This window comes from Phaenicophaeus curvirostris, chromosome 9 (assembly GCF_032191515.1).
Source record: "Phaenicophaeus curvirostris isolate KB17595 chromosome 9, BPBGC_Pcur_1.0, whole genome shotgun sequence".
Lineage (NCBI taxonomy): Eukaryota > Metazoa > Chordata > Aves > Cuculiformes > Cuculidae > Phaenicophaeus > Phaenicophaeus curvirostris.
In genome coordinates, this window is record NC_091400.1 from 13,300,907 (window position 1) to 13,319,874 (window position 18,968).

General features: G+C 57.8%; 1 protein-coding gene and 1 long non-coding RNA gene across 2 annotated transcripts; one reads left to right on the plus strand and one right to left on the minus strand.

Moving 5' to 3' along the window:
• Positions 1 to 1,741: 1,741 nt before the first annotated feature.
• On the minus strand, positions 1,742 to 16,027 carry LOC138723913 (uncharacterized). Its single transcript, XR_011337945.1, has 3 exons — positions 15,870 to 16,027; positions 14,993 to 15,048; positions 1,742 to 2,381 (listed from the first exon to the last, which is right to left on the minus strand). It is a non-coding gene; the product is annotated as an uncharacterized lncRNA (long non-coding RNA).
• A 134-nt stretch (positions 16,028 to 16,161) lies between these two features.
• Positions 16,162 to 17,965, plus strand: NKX2-3 (NK2 homeobox 3). The gene is made up of 2 exons (XM_069863411.1): positions 16,162 to 16,700; positions 17,277 to 17,965. Exons 1-2 carry the CDS (start codon positions 16,358 to 16,360, stop codon positions 17,915 to 17,917), a joined length of 984 nt encoding a protein of 327 aa, XP_069719512.1. The 5' UTR covers positions 16,162 to 16,357; the 3' UTR covers positions 17,918 to 17,965.
• The last annotated feature ends 1,003 nt before the right edge of the window (positions 17,966 to 18,968 follow it).

The following is an 18,968-nucleotide window of genomic DNA, read 5'->3' on the forward strand; positions in this document are numbered from 1 at the left end:
TCTACTGTAGGTAACAACTGCCCAAGCAGCAGAGAGCCTGCTGTTATTGCTCGCTCCTCTTTTAGCGGTGCGGCGAGGTCAGTGCTGCCTGCTTTGCACAGCCAGAGAGATGCTGCACAAGCACCCCTTCATATTCCCTACTTTTCACTTTCATGCACACACCTGCAGCCCAAATAGGCTTTAAGTTTCATCCCTAAATGCAGCTGAGGATCTAATGCACTTGTGAAATTCAGGTTTTAGCACCTGCTTTGAGCAGAGGCTTCTGTATCAACACACCCCCCCCAGCACACCTAGGGAAACTACATGGCAAATGTGGGCTCAGCTGTCTCCCTGTGCCCAACCCTTGCCCGGCTCATGGGCTGGAAGGCTGGAGCCTGCTTGGCACCTCTGCAGGTCCCTGCACAAGTTCTGTCCCAAAACAGCAGCAGCTGAATAAGGCAGAGGCACTTAATGGGATTTGCAGAAACTCCCAGCTCAGTTACATTCTGTACGGTGTTTTGGGCGTGTTTTTAAAATCTTTATCTCTGCATCATTAAACACTGATCTACATTTGAAAAGAATCCCTTCAGTTCCCTACCTCTGAAATGAGGATAAATATCCCTCACCTCAGAGTGGGGTTAGGAGGATAAACAGATTAAAGACTGCAAGATATTGTGGCAAAGAAAGTTAAACAAGCCCCTGCGACAGACAGCCCAGGGGCAGGGACCAGCATCAGAGCCATGGACAGCATAAGGCACTGACCCACGTCTGCACCATACTAATGACCCCAAAATCACAGTGCTGGCCTTGCCACTGTCTGCCTTCCCAGGACACAGTCCCCAGCCAGCTGGAAGCCCACTGAGGGTCTACGCCCCCAGCCAGGGATGCATACCTGTACCCTGAGCCCAGGAGCAGTGAGCGTGGGGGCACGAGGAGAAAGGGGGACAGGAGATGTTCACCAAGAGCTCAAGACTACAGGATGTTGTTGACCCAGGTGTGGCAACATGGGGTTGCAGGGTGTACACGCAATGCGGGCAGTGGGACACAGCAGGGCAGAGGCTCTCGTTGCACATCCCATTCCACATCTTTGGAGCAGGACACTCCTCTGCTGCTGCCCACGGTTCTGCCCATCCCTGTCCCACTGGGCATCCTGGGCAGGCAGGGGCAGCAGGGAGATGTGCACTTCTGTACAAAGAGCTGGTGGGGGAGAGGATGAGCCAGACAATTACTGTCTGGAAAGACTCACACGGGTCCCTAGTAAAATAATGGCACAAATATTAAGAAATGGAGCTTTGTAAACATCTAGAGGATAAAGAAATCATGAGCTATAAGCAGGATGGGATTTGTAAATAAAGGTCTGTGCCAAAACCAACAAGCCCTCCATAATTGTTTTGGATAGAAGGACAAGATTAGTACAGGAATGGGACTTGGTGGATATCATGAGAGGAGACCTGGAAGCACTGGATCTGTCCTCCTGCCTGGTCATTAGAGAGCCCGTGGCATGTCTGGGCAGCTTTGAGGAGGTTGTTCGGCACAAAAAGTTGACCCTGATGGCACAGCTGGCACCTGGGGATGGACCTGCCCTTCAGAGCTGAACACCTGCACTCCCCTAACCTGGCATGTGTCACACTGGCACTGGTGCAGATGCTCGTGCCTTGGCCACCTCTGAGTCGCCAGCAGACAGCAAAGCTAAACCTGATCCCCCTATCCCAGCTGAGGCACATCCCGCCACTGTCCCTCACAAGGCTGGGATGCACACAAGGCTGGGATGCACACAATGCAGGAACAAGCCAGCCATATGGTCACAGAGTGAGAATTAAAACTGAGCAAATCCAAGGAGCAGGAAAATAATGCTGGCACCTTCCCCACTGTTCCCTAGGTTTTGGCAACACTTTGTCTTTTGTGAACATCAAAATGGCAAGTTCTGCAAAACTGTAGGGCTCCTTGGCACTCTCAAGTATTGAATTTTTGGCCAGGCATACAGGAAATGTGCATGCACCTCCTTGCAACCAGCCCTTTGAAATGCTACACTATAAAAGCACGTGTAAGTGTTAGCAGTCATCTGCGCTGCACAGGCCAAACTCGTCCAGGGTTGACATTGCATGGAAGGAAAAGCAGGGCCCTGGCCAAAATGTACCTGGTTTTGTAGCTGAGCCTTGGATGCCCGCAGCGTGCAGCCGTGCTGGGCTGTGTAACACGCGCTCGCTGGCGAGGAGCTGGCTGCATGCTGCACAGAGAGTAACGCATGCTCACAGCTGCACACAAACCGAGGAGAAATGCACCATATATGGAGAAGATGTTATTAGTCCATAGCTGTCTTCATAGGATCTTCTAGGAGATCTCGCTTGAAAATGAGAAACACAGAGATTGGTCTGTGAGACTCACGCAGGGACTCGAACTGCCTGAAGGATCGAAAGCGATGGCTTCAGAGAAACAGGGAGCAGTGAGGCTGTGGGTACAAGACACTTGGGTACACGAGGCATTTAATATTTCAGTTAAGCATTTGTCCTAATTAATGCTGATTGCCCACCCATTACATACATCATGACCAGTCCCCAGAAGTTGCTCTCAACAGGGAGATGTTGCTGAAACAGTGTTAAGAAAGGTAATTTCTGGACTTTGGGTACCCAGCACAGGCACTGGCGAGCCGATAGTCAGTACCAACTCGCTGCTGCCAACCTCGGCTGCGGTCCAGCACATGATAGAGGGCATGGAGTCACCCCATCATGGGTTTTGAGTGAGCCAAACGCCAACTGTGTCAGCAAAGAAAGTGGGTTATCTTTCCGTGTAGCAGGGGCTAAGGCAGGGCTCTGGTGCTGAGTTAGTTTGGGGTCCTGAGGGTGAGCAGTGAGATGTGAGCTCCATGCTAGGGCCACATGGTGAATGCAGCCCTAGGCATCAGAGCTGGGAGCACGGCAAATAGAAGCTACAAGGCAGTGCCTTATGCAGCAGGGGATGGGATACCAGCTCTGAGGTACTCTGACTAGCCTGGTGCCTCATTTTAAAAAGATGCAAGTGAAAGGGACACCACAGATGTGATTTCCCCCCTCCTCCCCATTTCACCATCTCCCATAGCATTCTTGCTGCCAGACTGGGGAGCTGTGGGACACTAGGAGGGTTAACAGCTGAGCACTGGCACAGGAACCCAGCAAGGCAGTGAGATCTGCATCTTCAGACGTTTCCAAAATTCAGTGGATCAAGGCCCAACCAGCGGGCTGTGCTGCCAGAGCTCCTGAGGCCAAAATTATCCTGTGAAATGAGAGAGGGTGCAGAAAGCAGCAACAGAAAAGGCAGAAGGACAGGAGAATGCACCCCACAGTGACAGAATCAAGCTCAACCTGTTTTCTTCTTAAAAAAGCTTAAGAAATTTGACTGCTATGCACAGGAACTCATGTAGTAAGAAAATACTGTGTGCTAAAGTGTTTTTATTCCAGTCAAAAAAAGGAAGAACAAGAATCAATGGTTGGAAATTAAAAGCCAGAGAAACCTGCATAAGGAATACAACACACATTTTCTGAGCAATGCTGATTAGCCAGTGGATTAACCATCAGTGATTAAGTAAGACTAAACCATGAACTCCCTCGCTCCTCCAGACAAGATGCTTTTGTGCATTAGTGAATCCCCGAGTTATTTGGATTTAGAAAGAGTAACAAGACAAGGCAGCCGGGGAAATCAGCATAGGTGATCTAATGACTAACTCTGATCTTAAACATCATGAGTAAAAATACAGTGTGTTAGTAATATGCGTAGAAAAATTCCCATCACATGACCTCAGCGTAAACACCGAACAGTCGATGTCTGCAAACCCACAGATGGAGGGGGACAACAGTTGCTAGTCCTGTTTTAGAAAGAGAAAAACACGCAGCCCACGGACGACCCGCAGGGGCCTCACGATGGGGTTGAAGCCAGGAGTGAGACATGAGCTTGCAACACCAGGAGTCTGTCACCAGGCAGATGATGACCGAGATGGGGTCTGCCACGGGGTGCTCTTGGATCCCAAGTATAGGCATATAGTCCATTGGATGGGGAAGGGAAGGAGGTGTCCTTGTGACTACCTGGGGGGGACCACACAAGGCATATGACTATTCCAGGAAAAGAAGGATGACAAGGATGCGCTGAAATGAGCAAAAAAAAAAAAAATCAAATGTAAAAATAAAATGCTTAGGATTGAATAACAAAACCAGCTGATGGAGATAATGGAAACCTGGACGACATTCACAGCTGAAGAAAAACACACCTGGCAAGGACCAGTCTTGAATAGATTGTCTAGAGGCAAAAAGATCTTCTCTGTCTTAAAAGTATCCATAGTCACGGAATTATAAAAAATAAGCCTGGAAGGCCCTTGAAAGGTCACTTATCCTGTCTGCCTGCCCCCAGTCGAGGCAAACTCTTCCTGGTGGAGCTTTTGTCTAAACCCTTCCTAAAATAAGCCTCTAGTGGTGAAGACAGCTTCCAGGAAAAACGAGTTTTAATCTCCTTTACCGCAGTCATTGCATGGTGAGCCTATGGCTCCTTCTTCTACCCACCCTGAAAACAAAGAACAGCCCATTATTTCACTCTTTGTAGCAGGCTTTATGTATGTAAAGACTTTTATCTCATTCCCCTGCAGTCTTTTTGTCTTGATACCAAGCTACCCTGGTCCTTCAGCCTTCTCCAGTATGTCATGTTTTCTGAATTTCTGATCTCGTTCTTCCCTGGACTTTCTCCAAGAACCACAACTTGAAACGCTGAGCCCCAAGTGGGATTCAGTGCTCAGAATAACACTTTCTAAGTGGGGCAGGATCACATCAGGTGTCTTGCAAACACCTTGTTTGTGTGTCCTGGTCTGATTTTGCTCTTCTCACTCAGGCTGCTGCTGGCTCATGTTCCCTGCAAGACCAACCATCACCTCCAGCTACATTCCCACAGAGCAACCTTGCTCATTCCCCAGGTAGTGCTTGTGCTGTTGATTTTGCCTAACTCATAGAAAAGATCTGTACTTGTTCATATCAACAGGTTTATTTCAGATTTCTCCAATTTCTCAGGAAAAGCACCCTTGCAGGCCCTAACAGACTAGTGCTGCAAGTAAAAAACACTGGTGAAAGCACTGACTAGCCCTAGACCCAGACCAGACACTGTCTGAGGGTTGGGCACTGGTAGCTGCCCCTTCCATACAGTTTTTCAGACAGCTGTGCTCTCACGTAGCTGCACATTCACCTAGGGCACATTTCTCCATTGCTCATGAGAATTTCATGTGGAAATGGGACTGAACTCCCATAAAAGTCAAGATTTAGCACGTCTTGTTTTTCCTGTGTCAGCCAACACAGATATCCTCACGGAGAAGAAAATTCAGTTGATTCAGCTCTTAGGTGATGGCCAAAGCTGTCACCTACCACTTCATTATCTCTATTCGCATGTTGAGTCCCTTAATGATGTATTTGCCTCTCTTCAATCTGTTTACACCAATGGCCCAGCTTTCCTTTAGTTCTGCACCCGTGGTCTTGTGTAAAGCTCAGGAACTTGGAAAGCCACGGAGGTTCATTTGGGAAAAAAAAAAAAAGGGAGAAAAAATCTGCTCATCAACAACTAAATCCTCGGAACTCACATGTTTATCCGAATTCATCTGAACCTTCTGGGGACAGTGACTTTTTAGGGTAAAATAAAAACAAGTTCAAGTGAGTTTTCCATCCCTGCGACAGTACGGTGATTCCAGCCAATCTGAAACAATTTTCCAAGAAGATTTCCTGCAACCTCACAGTGATTAAAGGAAATAACATTGTGAATAAAGGGACATTCTTCAAAGTCAATGAAGGAGCCACAAAATGTACATTCTCACAGAGGGCCGGAAAGTGCCGGCATGAGGTGGATTTTGCGGCGTGTGGCCCCCTAGAAGGAAGAGGGTAGGATGCTGGGTCCGTCCCTCTTCCCCAGGCAGGGGTTGTGACCGAGCTTCTCCTGGAGCAGGCGGTGAGGGAAGAGGCCGACAGGCTCCCTATGTTGGGGATGAAAAGCTTGGCCCCAAGGGCTGTGACCCCCTGGCTCCGGGTGAGCATGCACCGGGTTCGGTGTGAGGGACTTGGTGTCTCTCTGCAAACAAGATGCAAGATCCCACCACCCTTCTCAAACCCTGCAAAGAGCTGCATCCCACCAAGGCGGCCTCCTTCCTGGGAAACTCCCCGTGTGTTGCTTTGTCTGAATCAAACCTTAAGCACGTTTGCCTGGCTGGGCTCCGAGATTGACAGAGAAATGTGAACGTGCCCGAAAAGCCACTTTGGCAGAGGTGGAAGCACCCGGCTGCGCTGCTGGGCAAGCAGGGTCCTGCCCACTGCAGCCCCAGCCCCTCGCTGGGGTATCCCAGGACTGGGACCAGCAAGGGAGGGATGAGCATGCGCCCCAAACGTCTGGGCCACAAGGACTTTTTAAAACCCATTTTCTCAGCTAAAACAAAGAAAAGGGAGAAATGAGGAGGCGAGCTGGAGGGAAAGGTGAGAAGGGGCTGCCTGGAAGCCCAAACATACATGCTTCAGTTGATGCCGTGTAATAAGGGAATTAGCTAATGAGCTTACTGTGGCACAGAGACAAGTCCTTTAGAAATATCACGGCCACCTGGGGAGGCTCAGAGAGGAGCCGGGCAGCCAAGTCTGCAGAGCTGGAAAGACAAGCCCCTCCATCCCGAGACAGCCCTGCTTCTCCCCGGGGCAGCACGTGTCCAGGGTGCCACAGGCTTGACGCAAATCCAGCAAGAACTGGTTGTGGAAACGGTAAGATATAATTTTTGGGAAAAAAAATAGCCTGTGCTCATGGCTGATCTCAGGGGGCTGCAGTTCGGCACCCGTGTCATGGGGCTGAGGCTTCTAGGGGACCAGTACAGTCCAGCTCCCCCAGCACAGGCTTCCAGAAGTAGGAATTGCCTTCCCCTGCACCAGCAGCTGTGATGGATATGTCAGACAAACACAAATAACTCCAAAATATGCATTGTTTTTTTTGAAAGCTGTTAAAAAACAGCTGTACAAAATCCAAGCTGAACACAAATTCAAATATTGGTGCATGTTAACGTGCTAATTTGAACCGAAAGTGGGTGAGAGAACCTAATGTTAAAAGTCACTTAGAACAATGCAAACATTAAATATACAAATGCTCATCAAATACTTATTTAGAAAGTGGCTTTTAGACAGTGGTCAGGCTGGGCTGCAAAATAATTATTTGCTGATTAATATTGAACTCTGAGGAATTTGTGCATGCGGCAGAATTTGCATGAATTAGAGCAGGGGAAGGATGAACAACGCTGAAGATAGATCCCTCTTCCAAAGGAAAAAGAGAAAAGCGAAAACCTGTGCCAAAAATGAGGCTCCACTTAAAAAATTACTCCCGCGCTAGTGAGGACAGAACTGAACCCAGATATTTGCCGGTGAGGTGGAAATTGAGGGTTTTTACTATTTTGTCAAGGTAAAATTATTATTATTAACATTGTGAAAAATTACTTTTAAAACTTATTCAGTATAAAAATCGCTGAAAATTTTCCTGCCAAAAAATAATTAGGTTAAAAACTTTTACAAAAACAATTTTCATTTAACTTTTCAATGGTATATTCTGAAACATTTTTTTCTGTTTCCTAATCTAGAAAGCTGTTCAAAATTTGGAAGTGCTGTGTTTTCATGTTTTCCTTGCCTTCTTTTTCTTCCCTACCCTGAATCTGCTTGAAGACCCTAGGCATTCACTCTAGATTTCCTCCTCTCTTTTCTTCCCTTTGCTGACAGTTTTAAAAGCTTTGGCATTCTTGTAAAAGAAAACAAAAAAACCAAAACCTAAATGTAATGTAACTAACGTTATTGAAAGGATGTAAGGATAAAAGTTGTAGAATAAAGAATAAAATATTTTCAACATTTCAATAATTTTTCAGTTGTGGTACAAGCAAATTGTGCCTGTGTAGAAAATGGTGGGAATTACAGCTGGGTGAGCCTGGATTGTTTTCCCTTTTTTTTTTTTTTGTAGGGTTCTTTTCTGAAATGCTTTAATTTCTTTTTTTTTTTTTTGGTAGGGAAAACCTGGGGGCTATTTTCTGGGGCGCTGCTCTCCACTTTGCAAGGATGACAAAGTCCCAGAGGACACAAGGGCTGAGTAGAGCAGCAGGAGCAACAGCAAAGGGAAGGCAGCAATGGTGCCCCAGCCCACCTGGGGGGGTCAGCTCCCATCCTGCTGGGGAGAGAGGGAAAACCCCATCAGCAGCACCAGCAGCCACCACTTCTACCATGGCCAGACCTTTCTGCAGAGGGGGTGACACGAGGGGGAGCGTGGCTGAGGAGCTCAGAGGTGACACGAGGGGTGGGAATGACCTCACGGTGGTCACAGCGGTGGGTGTGTGGGGTTACAGAGCCCCTAGCCTCGCAGCGGGGGAGATGCTGGCATCAGGCATGAGGACCTTGCACACTTGTGGTGCAAATAAAGGAAGGAAAACCACCGTGGCTGGCACTTGGGAAAGAGCCTTTCCAGCTGGTCACTTCCGTCCAGCTCTTAGCCTGGGCACCACAAGTGCTGAGCGGTGCCCTCGGTCCCCACCCTGTGCAGGGACCGTGATTATGAGCATCGCTGCTTCCTGGGCCCTTTTCTCCCTCCGCACTAGGGTCTTTCCCCAGCTCCCCACGCCTTCGAGCGTCCACCACAGGAGAAGGCACCAACCCATGCTGGGGAAGGAGGGGGCTGTCACTCTGTGCAATGAAACAATAGTCAGCGAGTATTTATTTCCAAATAAATCAGTGGGTCCTGCAAGTGAAGGGCTGGAAAGTGGCAAGTTTAGATTAGACCCTCCCCAAACCCTGGCTGGGCCTTGAGCTGCTGTCAGGGCTGCAGAGAAACAGCAGCGAACTCTCACGCAAATGGCCTATAAAAAAGGCCCCTGTCAAAGGCACCTTGACCTGCAGACTCGCTTTGGTGCTGGGCTCCCCAGCGGCCCTCCCCTCCCAGGGCTGCGCTCTCCTCGCATGATGTATTTCCCCTGCCTTTTTTAGAGCTGCATTATGTTAGCTCCAGGAAACAGCCTCTTCCTTCTTATAAACACAGCCCTGGGTTACTGACCAGTGGCCCTGCCACTCCACAGCCACTCTCTGTCCATCCATCACACCTCGCTGTCACCCTGGCAACATATCTCTTGGACCGGTCCGGCTCCAGAGATGGGAGAGGCAGGGGGGGCGGGGGGGTCACATACACAGAGCACAATTCCAGCCTGCTGACTAATTCCCTGGAAACCCTGGGGCTGCACAATGAGAAAGCCTTTCCGAGGGTTTCTCGAGCGTTACTGGAAGGTCAGGCGAAGGTCAGAACAAGGACACGGCTCCGACTTTCCCCACCGTCAGCAAGGGCGGGTGCATGGGGTGGACATGGGTGAGCCACGGGGGTACCACGGATGTGCGGAGGGAGGGATGTTTGGAGAAGGGTGCCTGTGTCTGGACGGCCCCACGATGCGGCACAGTGCCCACTCGCTGCTGCTGGGCGTGGGGGACGTGCTCAGGACAGGGCCGGCGGGGTGTCCCAGGAGCCAGACAGGCGTCGGCGCTTCCAGTGGGACGGGGCATGGCCGGCAGCACGGCCTCTTGCCTGCCTGCCAAAGCGGGGTATGAGGAAGGGAAGACATGTCTTGGCCTCATGCTAGCTCCTGGCCAACTTCGCAATGGCCTGAGCGCCATGCAATTGTTGGCCTGACCCGGTATCGCTGCACGGGTCGTTGCCAGTGGAGGACATGCCCTGGGGGAGAGCACCAGGTTGGGTTGTAGGGAGAGCATCCCAGTTCTCCTTGGTGATGATGACCCAGTGCGGCTACTCAAGGCTTCTGGTGCACTGGGACAATTAATGGCAATGGGACAGCCCAGGAGCTGCATCAAGACACCCAGGCAGTACTGTCACAGCTATGCGTTTTGGATGAGCTTTGGGGTCCATCCAGCCTTTTCCCAAAGCACAGCAACCAATGCAGGAGGAGTTCAGCCATGCCCTGCTCCCAAAAAACCCCTCGCACCCGTCTCCACCTTCTTGTCCTTCACATGAAGCCATTCTCTCCAAGAGGAAATGCCATTTAAAGGCAGGTATGTCAAAAGAAATGGGAAATCTTTGCTCTACAAACCACGCAGTGCCTCACTTCTGTCCATTCCCAGTGTAAAGCCAGGAATCAGGTTTACATGGGGATAAAAAAAAAAAGAAGGCGAAGCTTTTAAGGACAGATCTTCACAAACCCAAACTAAAGCCCCATGAGGGCAAATCCTTTCTAATCCATGGTCTTCCTTAGAGGTGTAAGTGGAGTGGAAGGGTGGAGGGGGGATTTAAAACTGGAAAACTGAATTCCCCATCCCTTCAGTCTGGCAGACAGCCCACCGATAGACTAAAAACAAGTCTGCAGAGAAGCCTGTGTGGGATAATCCGGCTCTGGCCCCCGAGGGGATGAGAACAATTAGGAATCCTCTCTCAAGTCTCCACTCCAAGATAGAAAAACAGTTTATAATTTAGTTCAGAGTTGTTGTTAGAAAGTTCTGAATCATCAGGATACACTAACAATTTCTGCGCAGTAATTATGAGGAGAATTCATTAGGCGGACTCAGAGATAAATTATTAACAGAAGCTTTCAAATAGCCCACCTGCCCACCTGCGTGTGGGACCCAAGGGCTGCTCTATTTATACAGCAGTCATCGGTGAGGAGCTGCTGTGGGAGGGAGCAACACGAGCAGCCCTGGCCAGATACGAAAACTGTTTTAAAGGAAAATGAAAGAATGAGTGTTTATTCGATGTGTACAGGCTGAGCACATGCTTTACCATTAACTTTTCCAGGCATGGTAGTCAGCCAGGGAGCTGGTTTGCCTTCGCGGACGCTCAACACACCACAGTCACCACCCGCAGCAACTATTCTGCTTCCAGAGAAAAACCTGCCGTGGAGTCAGACACTGGCCTGCTGTGGCCTCTGGAAGCAGCATGCAAAATGCCTTTTGGTGGAGCCTGCCAGGACCTTATCCTGTATTTACCCAGCAGAGACAGAAAGGACAAGATTTCCTAGCTCCTGTCTTTCTCCTTCATCCCTAGCTGCAGGTAGGTGCTGAAGTTTGTTGCAAGGCAGGGAGATATTTGTGCACAACCCTGCTGAGGCAGCCAGTGGTGAGTTATGGCTGAGAAGATGAAGCCGTGCAACAGTCCCTGGCTGTGGGTGCCCCTTGGAGCCCGTGGCACCCCCTGTACACGAGCAGAGCCAGGTGAGTGCCACCACAGATAGGCGTCTGCCTGTGTGCAGCCTCATGCATGCGCTCAGCCAAGGTTGCAGCACAGTTCCTGCCAAAGCTAGTTCCTGCATCCTTTCTCAGCCCCGAACCACCCCAGCAAATCCAGAGCTGTGTACCATTTTTGGCCCTGCTTAGCCAGCTCCAGGGGTAACCATTCCCGGGATGGCCTCATCCACATGGGAACAAGCTCTGCTTGCAGCCAGAGGAATCTTGATTAAGCAGGGACAGAAGTGGGGACTGGCTGCTGGGCAGATACCCTAAACAAGAGGAACTTATCAGCTCTGTTTCCAAGACGAGACGTGTCAGCACCTCACACAGATACAGCCCGGGTGCTTGCTCCTCACCAGCATGCCTGACAGAAGCACGAGCGCTTCCCTCTCCCTGAAGGACGCCCATAGAAGTAGCCACCGAACAACTTGCAAAATTCCTTCTAGAAAAGGCTTCGCTCAGGCTAAGACAAGCGTTGCACCCAGAATGCTTCAGGGGAAGGCGCTGGATGGGAACAGGAGCCAGCGTGCAGCTGTGCTCCCAGCCCCGTGTGTTGTCAGCGGGCCGGCCCCAGCGGCAGCTCAGGGAGGTCCCCAGCCCTGAGGAACACCAAGTGCTGTGGACAGCGAGGAACCGCTCCGCCAGCGCACATACAGCAAAGCCCGACACGGCTAATCCCTCCTGTTTATTATGTAATAAAACGCTTTCCAGACCTGTTAAAATTTAATTGGTTTAATCTTAATTGTTCCATTTTCTACAGTGTATGCAAACACAGTGCCTGACCCTGCCACTCTCGTGTGAACCGTCCCGCAAGCTGCAGTGGGAGCAGGATGAAACCCGCTGACCTCAGCGGGATTACGTGCATGAATCAGAGCTGCAGGCCTGGGCTCGGAGCTGAAATCCAGCTCTGGGCAGGCCGCCAGCGCAAGGCCCAGAGTCCACTTAGGCTCCACTTAAGCCCTATGGGATGCAAGTACTACACAGGCCTGTGGATGCGAGCAGTGAGCAATCCTCGTGCTGGTCCTCTGCTCAAGGATGAATTTCAGCCCCGCTTCTTGACCTCTTTGGTGGAAACATGCAGCAATGGCTTTTGAAGCACGGAGCAAAGGTGCTCACAGAAATGCTGTGAGGTTTGCACTAGCGAGGGGTTGGTGTAGTTGTGTCTGTGGCGGTGTCTCCCAGCAGGAGCCTCAACATGAGACCTTCTCATCACACGAGCAGTAAACTGTGATTTATGACAGCTTCTCCACCAGAGGAAGAGATGTTTTGCTACTCTCGGCACGTCCGCAGTTGTGGAGCTGTGCTCTGTGGCAGGGTGGCTTTGCAAAAGCCTAGATAGGCCAAATAATGTGCACAAGAAATGCCAAATAAAAGCGGGCAGGTGGGGATCCTTGGCACTAACATTTCCTACCCTTCAGATATAGGATGACCTCTACCTGCTCCTGCGATTTGGCTCTCATCGAGCTCAATGCATGAGCTGCAGTTCCTGAGGTCCACCAACCTCTGTCCCCCAAAATGCTGAGCACTGGATGTTGTACACAGCTTTGGCACCCCTCAAATGAAGCTCCCACCTTGGGAACATACGCATCTTTCAGAACACTAAAGTCTGAGTGTGACCCTCAGATAACACATTTATCATCAAGGCTTTGTTCTAGGACTTATCTCCAGATGGCGCATCCCTGTCCTGGGAAGGAACGGTGAAGCAAAAGCAAACCAGCCAATACCAGTGGAGCAAGAAAATATCGAAGAAAAGCAAATATTTGCAGTGATGCATTTGTGAAGAAAATGGATGTTGCACCGTTGGTTCTTGTCAAAGCCTCCAAGACGGGGGGTGGTCCCGAGACCCCGAGGGGTGGAGTGAGGAGCCACCTGGAAGATCGGAGTGGGCAGGGTGGTGGGAGATGGGGACAGCTGGGCGGGCGCTCAGCATCCTTCGCCTGGCCCTGGCTGCCCTGCGCTGCGGGAGCCCTCTGCTCTCCTGGGGAACATTTCTTTTCAAAAAGTTACTGAACAGAGCCACTCCTGGGCAAGAGGCGGGGCTGGGATATAAGCCGTTTCCTACCCCGGGAGCTGCCGTCGAGGCTCGGTGCGGGGCTCTGTGCGGGGCGGCGGGCGGCGGCGCTGCCGGCAGGTGTCGGCCGGTGCGGGGGGAACCCCCGCGGGTCGCTGCCCCTCGCCCCGCCGCCTCCCCGCGCAGCCGGCCCCGCCGTGCGGGGGCGTCCCCGCCGCGCTGCGGTTCTCACATAAATCAGGGGCCGAGCCCCTGGGAAAGGACCATCCTTCAGCGGGCACTGCTGACAGAGAACGAGAAACAGACGGGCCCTGAGATAAACCACGGCGCGCAGCGTTTACACAAGGGCAGGCTCAGTGTAAATAGAGCCCGGCGCGGGGGGCAGCTCCCGGCGGCGCTGGCCGCACCGGCACCGGCACCGGGCAGGTGGGCGCCCCCCGCAGCCGCGTCCCCGCCAGCACCGGGGCCGGAGACGGGGTCGGATTAGCGGGTTTGTTTGTTTACGGCCATTAGGGCGGGGTAGGGCTAATGGAGCGATTAGCAGCCCCGGGGCTGAGAGCGGCGCCCCGAGCCGCGCTCCCGGCCGCCGGCTGCTGCGCCCGGGGCCGCTGCGAGAGCCGCTCCCCCCGCCCCGGGCCCGGGAGGGGGCTCCTGGCTCCGCTGCAGCATCCGCGAGGAGAGCTCCATCCATTACAATAATCCCTTGTCTAAACAGAGCGCAGCAACGGCCGGGACAACAAGGCCCCGCTGTAAACAGAGCTCAGGGGACGCCGCTAATGATATAAATAAAATAACCATTAATAGCCCGCTGACCCCAGCCCAGCCGGCTCGGGAAAGCCCCGGAGCCTCAACCCGGGGCTGACACCCGCCGGCAGGTACCGGGGCTACGCCTTCCCCTGGCTCCTGCACCCCCCGCGCCGCTAACACCGGCCCCGGTCGCGTCCCCCGGTACCGGGGCGCCCGGTGCGGGAACCGGGCCCGCGCCGAGAGCACCGGCGGGGGACGCGGCGGCCGCAGCCGGTCCCAGGGTGGCACAGGGATGCTCCCCCGCGTGTCCGGGACCGGCTGTGGCTCCCTCCCTCCGCGGGGTGCGGGTTCCCCGGGCACTTTCAGTTGCCGGCGGCGGCACGATCGAGCGGCTCCCGGCGGGACAGCCGCCCCCACGGCCGGGAAAGGCAGACCGAGGCTCCGGGTCCGCCCGGTCCGGGCCTCCCCGTGCCCGCGGCCCCTCCCGGATCCTGCCCCGCAGCTCCCGCTGCCGCCGCCACCGAGGGCACCGTCCCCGCCGCGCGGCTCCCGAGGAGCGCGGCCGCCCGACCCCGCGGCGGACGATGTGTAACCCCGCTCAGGAGCTAATTGTTACTAATTGTTATTGCTTCTCCGGGGCAGAGCCGGGCCCCGATCGGGCCTGGGCGCCTTTTCTCGTCCACCGCCCGGACCGGGAGGGAGGGAGGCGGCCGGGAGCGGGCGGGGAGCGGCGAGGAGGGACCGATCCGCCGAGGCTTATGGCGAGGGGTTCGAAGCGGCGCGGTGGGAACGATCCGGCGCGCCGGGGGAACGGGAACCGGCCCCGCCGCGGGACCGGGAGCGCCCGAGCTGCGGCCGGCTCCCGTCCCGGGCTGCGCCGCCCGTTCGTGGGTTTCTCCGGGGCTTGAGGAATGGAGGGAGCTGGGGAAACGAGGGCACCGACAGAGCCGGTGAACGGCGGAGCCGCCGGACCGTAACGACCCCCGAGAGAAGAGCCTGGGAAGGCCGCGCGAAGCCCCGGCCCCGGGACACTCACCTGCCCGGCGTGCGCGCCCGGCTCCCGGTGGCTTCGTCTCGGCGCCGATTCGAGCCCTGCGGGGCAGCAGGATTTTAGTCACAACGAAATATCTCGCCCGGGACCCCCCGCCCCGCCTTCGGTGCGCCCGCTCCCCGCGCCGCAGCAGCGCTGAGCCCTCCGAGGGGCCCGGGGACCGCGGGGCTCCGTTGCGGGGCCGCGGTTCCCCCCGCTGCGCCGCACCAGGGGGCTCTGCCGATCCTCGGCGCAGCCCCGGGAACGAACGATTCGCAGTGCGGCCGGGGCTCGATAGGCTCGGTCAGCGCGTTAAACGCCGGTACGGCGGCGTGGAGGCTCCGTGCGGCCGCTCGCCTCCCGTTACCGGAGGGAGAAACGAAACGAAACGAAACAAAACGAAAGAAAACGAAAGAAACTGAAAGAAAACAAGGAAAAGCGCAGGATAGCGCTCTCCACCCCGGGCCTGCACCTCCGGGGCTCTAGGATGCCCGTTCGACTCGGCCTGGCCCGGCCCGGTAGGGCATGGCCGTCGCGGGACTGCGGGGCCCGATCCGGCAGCGGCGGCGGGAGCCGGGGGCGCGGCAGACCGGGCGGTGTCGGGGACATCTGCGGGGACAGCGGCGGGGGCGCCGGGGAAAGCGGGGCTGCGTGTACGTCGCGCGGGACGGTTCGACCGGGACGGCGGGGCCGCCGTCGGCTGCGGGAGGAGCGCGGGGCGGCGGAGGCGAAGCTTCTCTCCGCGCCGCGTCCCGGGAGGCAGGAGGCACTGGCGGGGTCAGGCGGCCGTGCCGGGGGGTAGGCCGGGCTGGCGGGGCCGCACGTGTTCGCCCGTCCCGGGGCCCGTGCCGGCGGGGCGCGGCGGGCGGGGGTCCCTACCTACCTACACGTGCTTTGCACTGGGGGGCGCGGCGGCGGCGGCCGCGGCTCTCTGCGGGGACCCCGACCCCGGCGCACCGACCCCGCACCCGCCGGTGGGTGCCGGGCCAGCGGGGCGCTCTGCGGGGAGGCGGCCTGCCCCAGCGGAGCCTTAATACATTGCTATTTCTGTCCGGGCGGTCGGAGCCGGGCAGGGGGCCGGCTCTGCCTCCCCCTCCCTCCAATGGCGAGGCCGCCCCCGGCCCCTCCTCGCCGTGACGTGCCGGCCCGGGGCAGAGGAGGCTCCCGAGCCCTCGGCTGTCCCTGCAGAAGCTGTAACAAAACGCAGACCCCCAGCGCCGGGCTAATGGAGGCGACTTAGACAGGAGCAGGCGCGGCCCCTCGTCTATCGGCGCTGCCCGCTCCCCCCGCAGCGGGCGCGCCGCTCCCCGCAGAGCTGCCGCCCCGGAGCCGCCGGGACCGCGGGACCGCCTGGCTTCTCGCGCTGCCCCGATGATGTTACCGAGCCCCGTCACCTCCACCCCCTTCTCTGTCAAAGACATCCTCAACCTGGAGCAGCAGCAGGACCCGCACTATGGGGCCCAGCTCCCGCACCACCTGGAGCACCACTTCCACCCCGCCGCCTGCCTGCTGGCCGCCGCCGACGGCGCCCGCTTCTCCGACGGCGACGACGAAGAGGAGGAGGAGAAGCTGTCCTACCTGAGTCCCGTGGCAGCGCCCGGCGGCCCGGCGGACGCGCGGATCTCGGCCGACAGCTACGTGCACGCCGTGCTGCGCGGCTCCTGCGGGGCGCCCGGCCCAGGAGAGGAGCTGGACCCCGCGGCCCGCGACCCGAGTGAGTACCGGCCCCGCCGCGCCGCCCCGCACCGCGGGGATGGGCCCGCGATCGCTCCCCGCCGCGCCTTCCCAGCCCGCCGGGCATCGCCCCGCGGAGCTCCGGTCCCCGCGTCCCCGGGGCGTCCCGAGCCCGGACAGGCGCTGCCGCCGCCGCCCGCTGCCTGCCCAGAGAGCCCCGCCGCAGGGCCGCCACCCGGGGCTGCCGGATCAGGCCCGCGCTTCGCAATTTCGGTGAGGAACGGGGAGGGTGAGGCCTGGCGGGGCGCTCCGGGAGCGCGGCGGCGGAGCAGGTGCCCGGCGGCCCCCGGTGCCCGGCGGCGCGGGGCTCGGATCCTCGATGCCTCAGCCGGCCCGGAGGCGCGGGAAAGCGCCCGGCCCCGCCGCCCTAACCGGCCCCTCGCGAGCCCGGGCGATGCCGGCGTCGGCGGGTGCCGGCGCTGCCTCCCCGGCCGCTCCGCCGTTCCCCGACGGGCGCGCAGCGGCGAGCGGGGCGCGGCGCGGGGCTCTCGGCCGTCGGGAGCGGCGAGCGCCGGGCGTCGGCGAGGCTCAGCCGTGACCTGTGTCCCCCGTGCAGAGAGCTGCGTCCTGAAGAAACCGCTGGATGCGGCGGAGAAGGCGGAGGAGGCGGAGAGGCCGAAGCAGCGGAGCCGGAGGAAGCCGCGCGTCCTCTTCTCGCAGGCGCAGGTCTTCGAGCTGGAGCGGCGGTTCAAGCAGCAGCGTTACCTGTCGGCGCCCGAGCGGGAGCACCTGGCCAGCAGCCTCAAGCTCACCTCCACGCAGGTGAAGATCTGGTTCCAGAACCGGCGCTACAAGTGCAAGCGGCAGCGGCAGGACAAGTCGCTGGAGCTGGGCGGCCCCGCGGCCCCGCCGCCGCCGCGCCGGGTGGCCGTGCCGGTGCTGGTCCGCGACGGCAAACCGTGCCTCGGCGGCTCGCAGGGCTACGGCTCGGCGTACAACGGGCCCTACTCCTACAACGGCTTCCCCGCCTACGGCTACGGCAACGCCGCCTCCTACAACCCCGGCTACGGCTGCACGTACCCGGCGGGCACCGGCGGTGCCTCCGTGCAAGCCGCCTGCAGCCCGGCGGCGGCCGCCGGCCCCTTCGTGAACGTGGGCGGCCTGGGGGGCTTCGGCGGCGGCGGGCAGGCGCTGCACCAGGCGGCGGCGGGGCCGTCCTGCGGGCAGGGCGCGCTGCAGGGCATCCGGGCCTGGTAGCCCGCACGCACTGAGGGCCGGGGCGGACCGGCGGGGCGGCCCCGGGACCGCGGCGGCCCCCGGCCCCGGAGGAGCGGCGGCGGGACCACGGCGCTCCCGCGGGGAGGAGCGGAGCGGAGCGACAGGACGGGAGCCGAGCACCGCCGAGCCGGGCGGACCGGAGCCGGTCGCGCCGCGCCCGCGGAGCTGCTTTTGCTTGTAAAAAGCCGACGGCGGAGCGCGGGGGCGCCGCGGCCCCTCTATCTATTCTGTATCGGTTACTGCCAGCGCCAGCTCGCCGAGTCAGTCAATAAACCAGGTGCAATATCCGCCGCCCGCTCCTCCTTCGCCCAGCGGCCGGTGCCCGGTGCCGGTGCCCGCGGGGCAGGGCGGCCCGGCCGGGCTGTGACCGTGCCAAGGGCGCTGAATGGGGCCGCGCGGCTCAGAGCCGGGGCCCATTGTGGCCGCCGGGCCGGCGCTGAAAGGAGCCGCCGAGGAAGGTAGCGGGAATAGGCGCTTATTGGATTCGGGAACAAAAGGTGTGGCAGGGAGGCGAGGGACAAAGGGGCCCCGGCGCCGAGATTGACGGGCCGCTTTGCCCCCCACTGAGGCCCCGGCCCGGCGCTTTATGCGCGGGGGCTGCAGAAACGTGCTGGGTTTTGTTCCCCTTTCTGGGAGCGCGGAGGGAGAGGAGGGGGGTCCGCGGGCCGCTGATTAGGGCCGGCCGGGCCGGGCAGCCTGAATGCCGGGGCATTATTGGTACACGTTCAGCCATTTCGCTCGGCTGCAAGGGGGAGGGGGCGACCGAGGCCCCCGAGCGCCGCGGAACCGGCCGCGAGGTCGCTCCCGCCCGCCCCGTCGCGGCTCAGCCTCGTCCCGCCGGGCGCTCGGGAGCGGGGCTGCGCTCGGGGAGCGCCGGGCGCCCGAGGAGCCCGTCTGGCTCTCCCGGGGCGGCAGCGGAGCCCGCGGGCCCGGGGAGCTCCCCGGCGCCGTCCCTCGCGTCTCTCCTCCCGCGGAGGTTCCCGACGCAGCCTTCCCGGGAGCGGCGCCTCCCGCCTCGCCCGCCGATGCC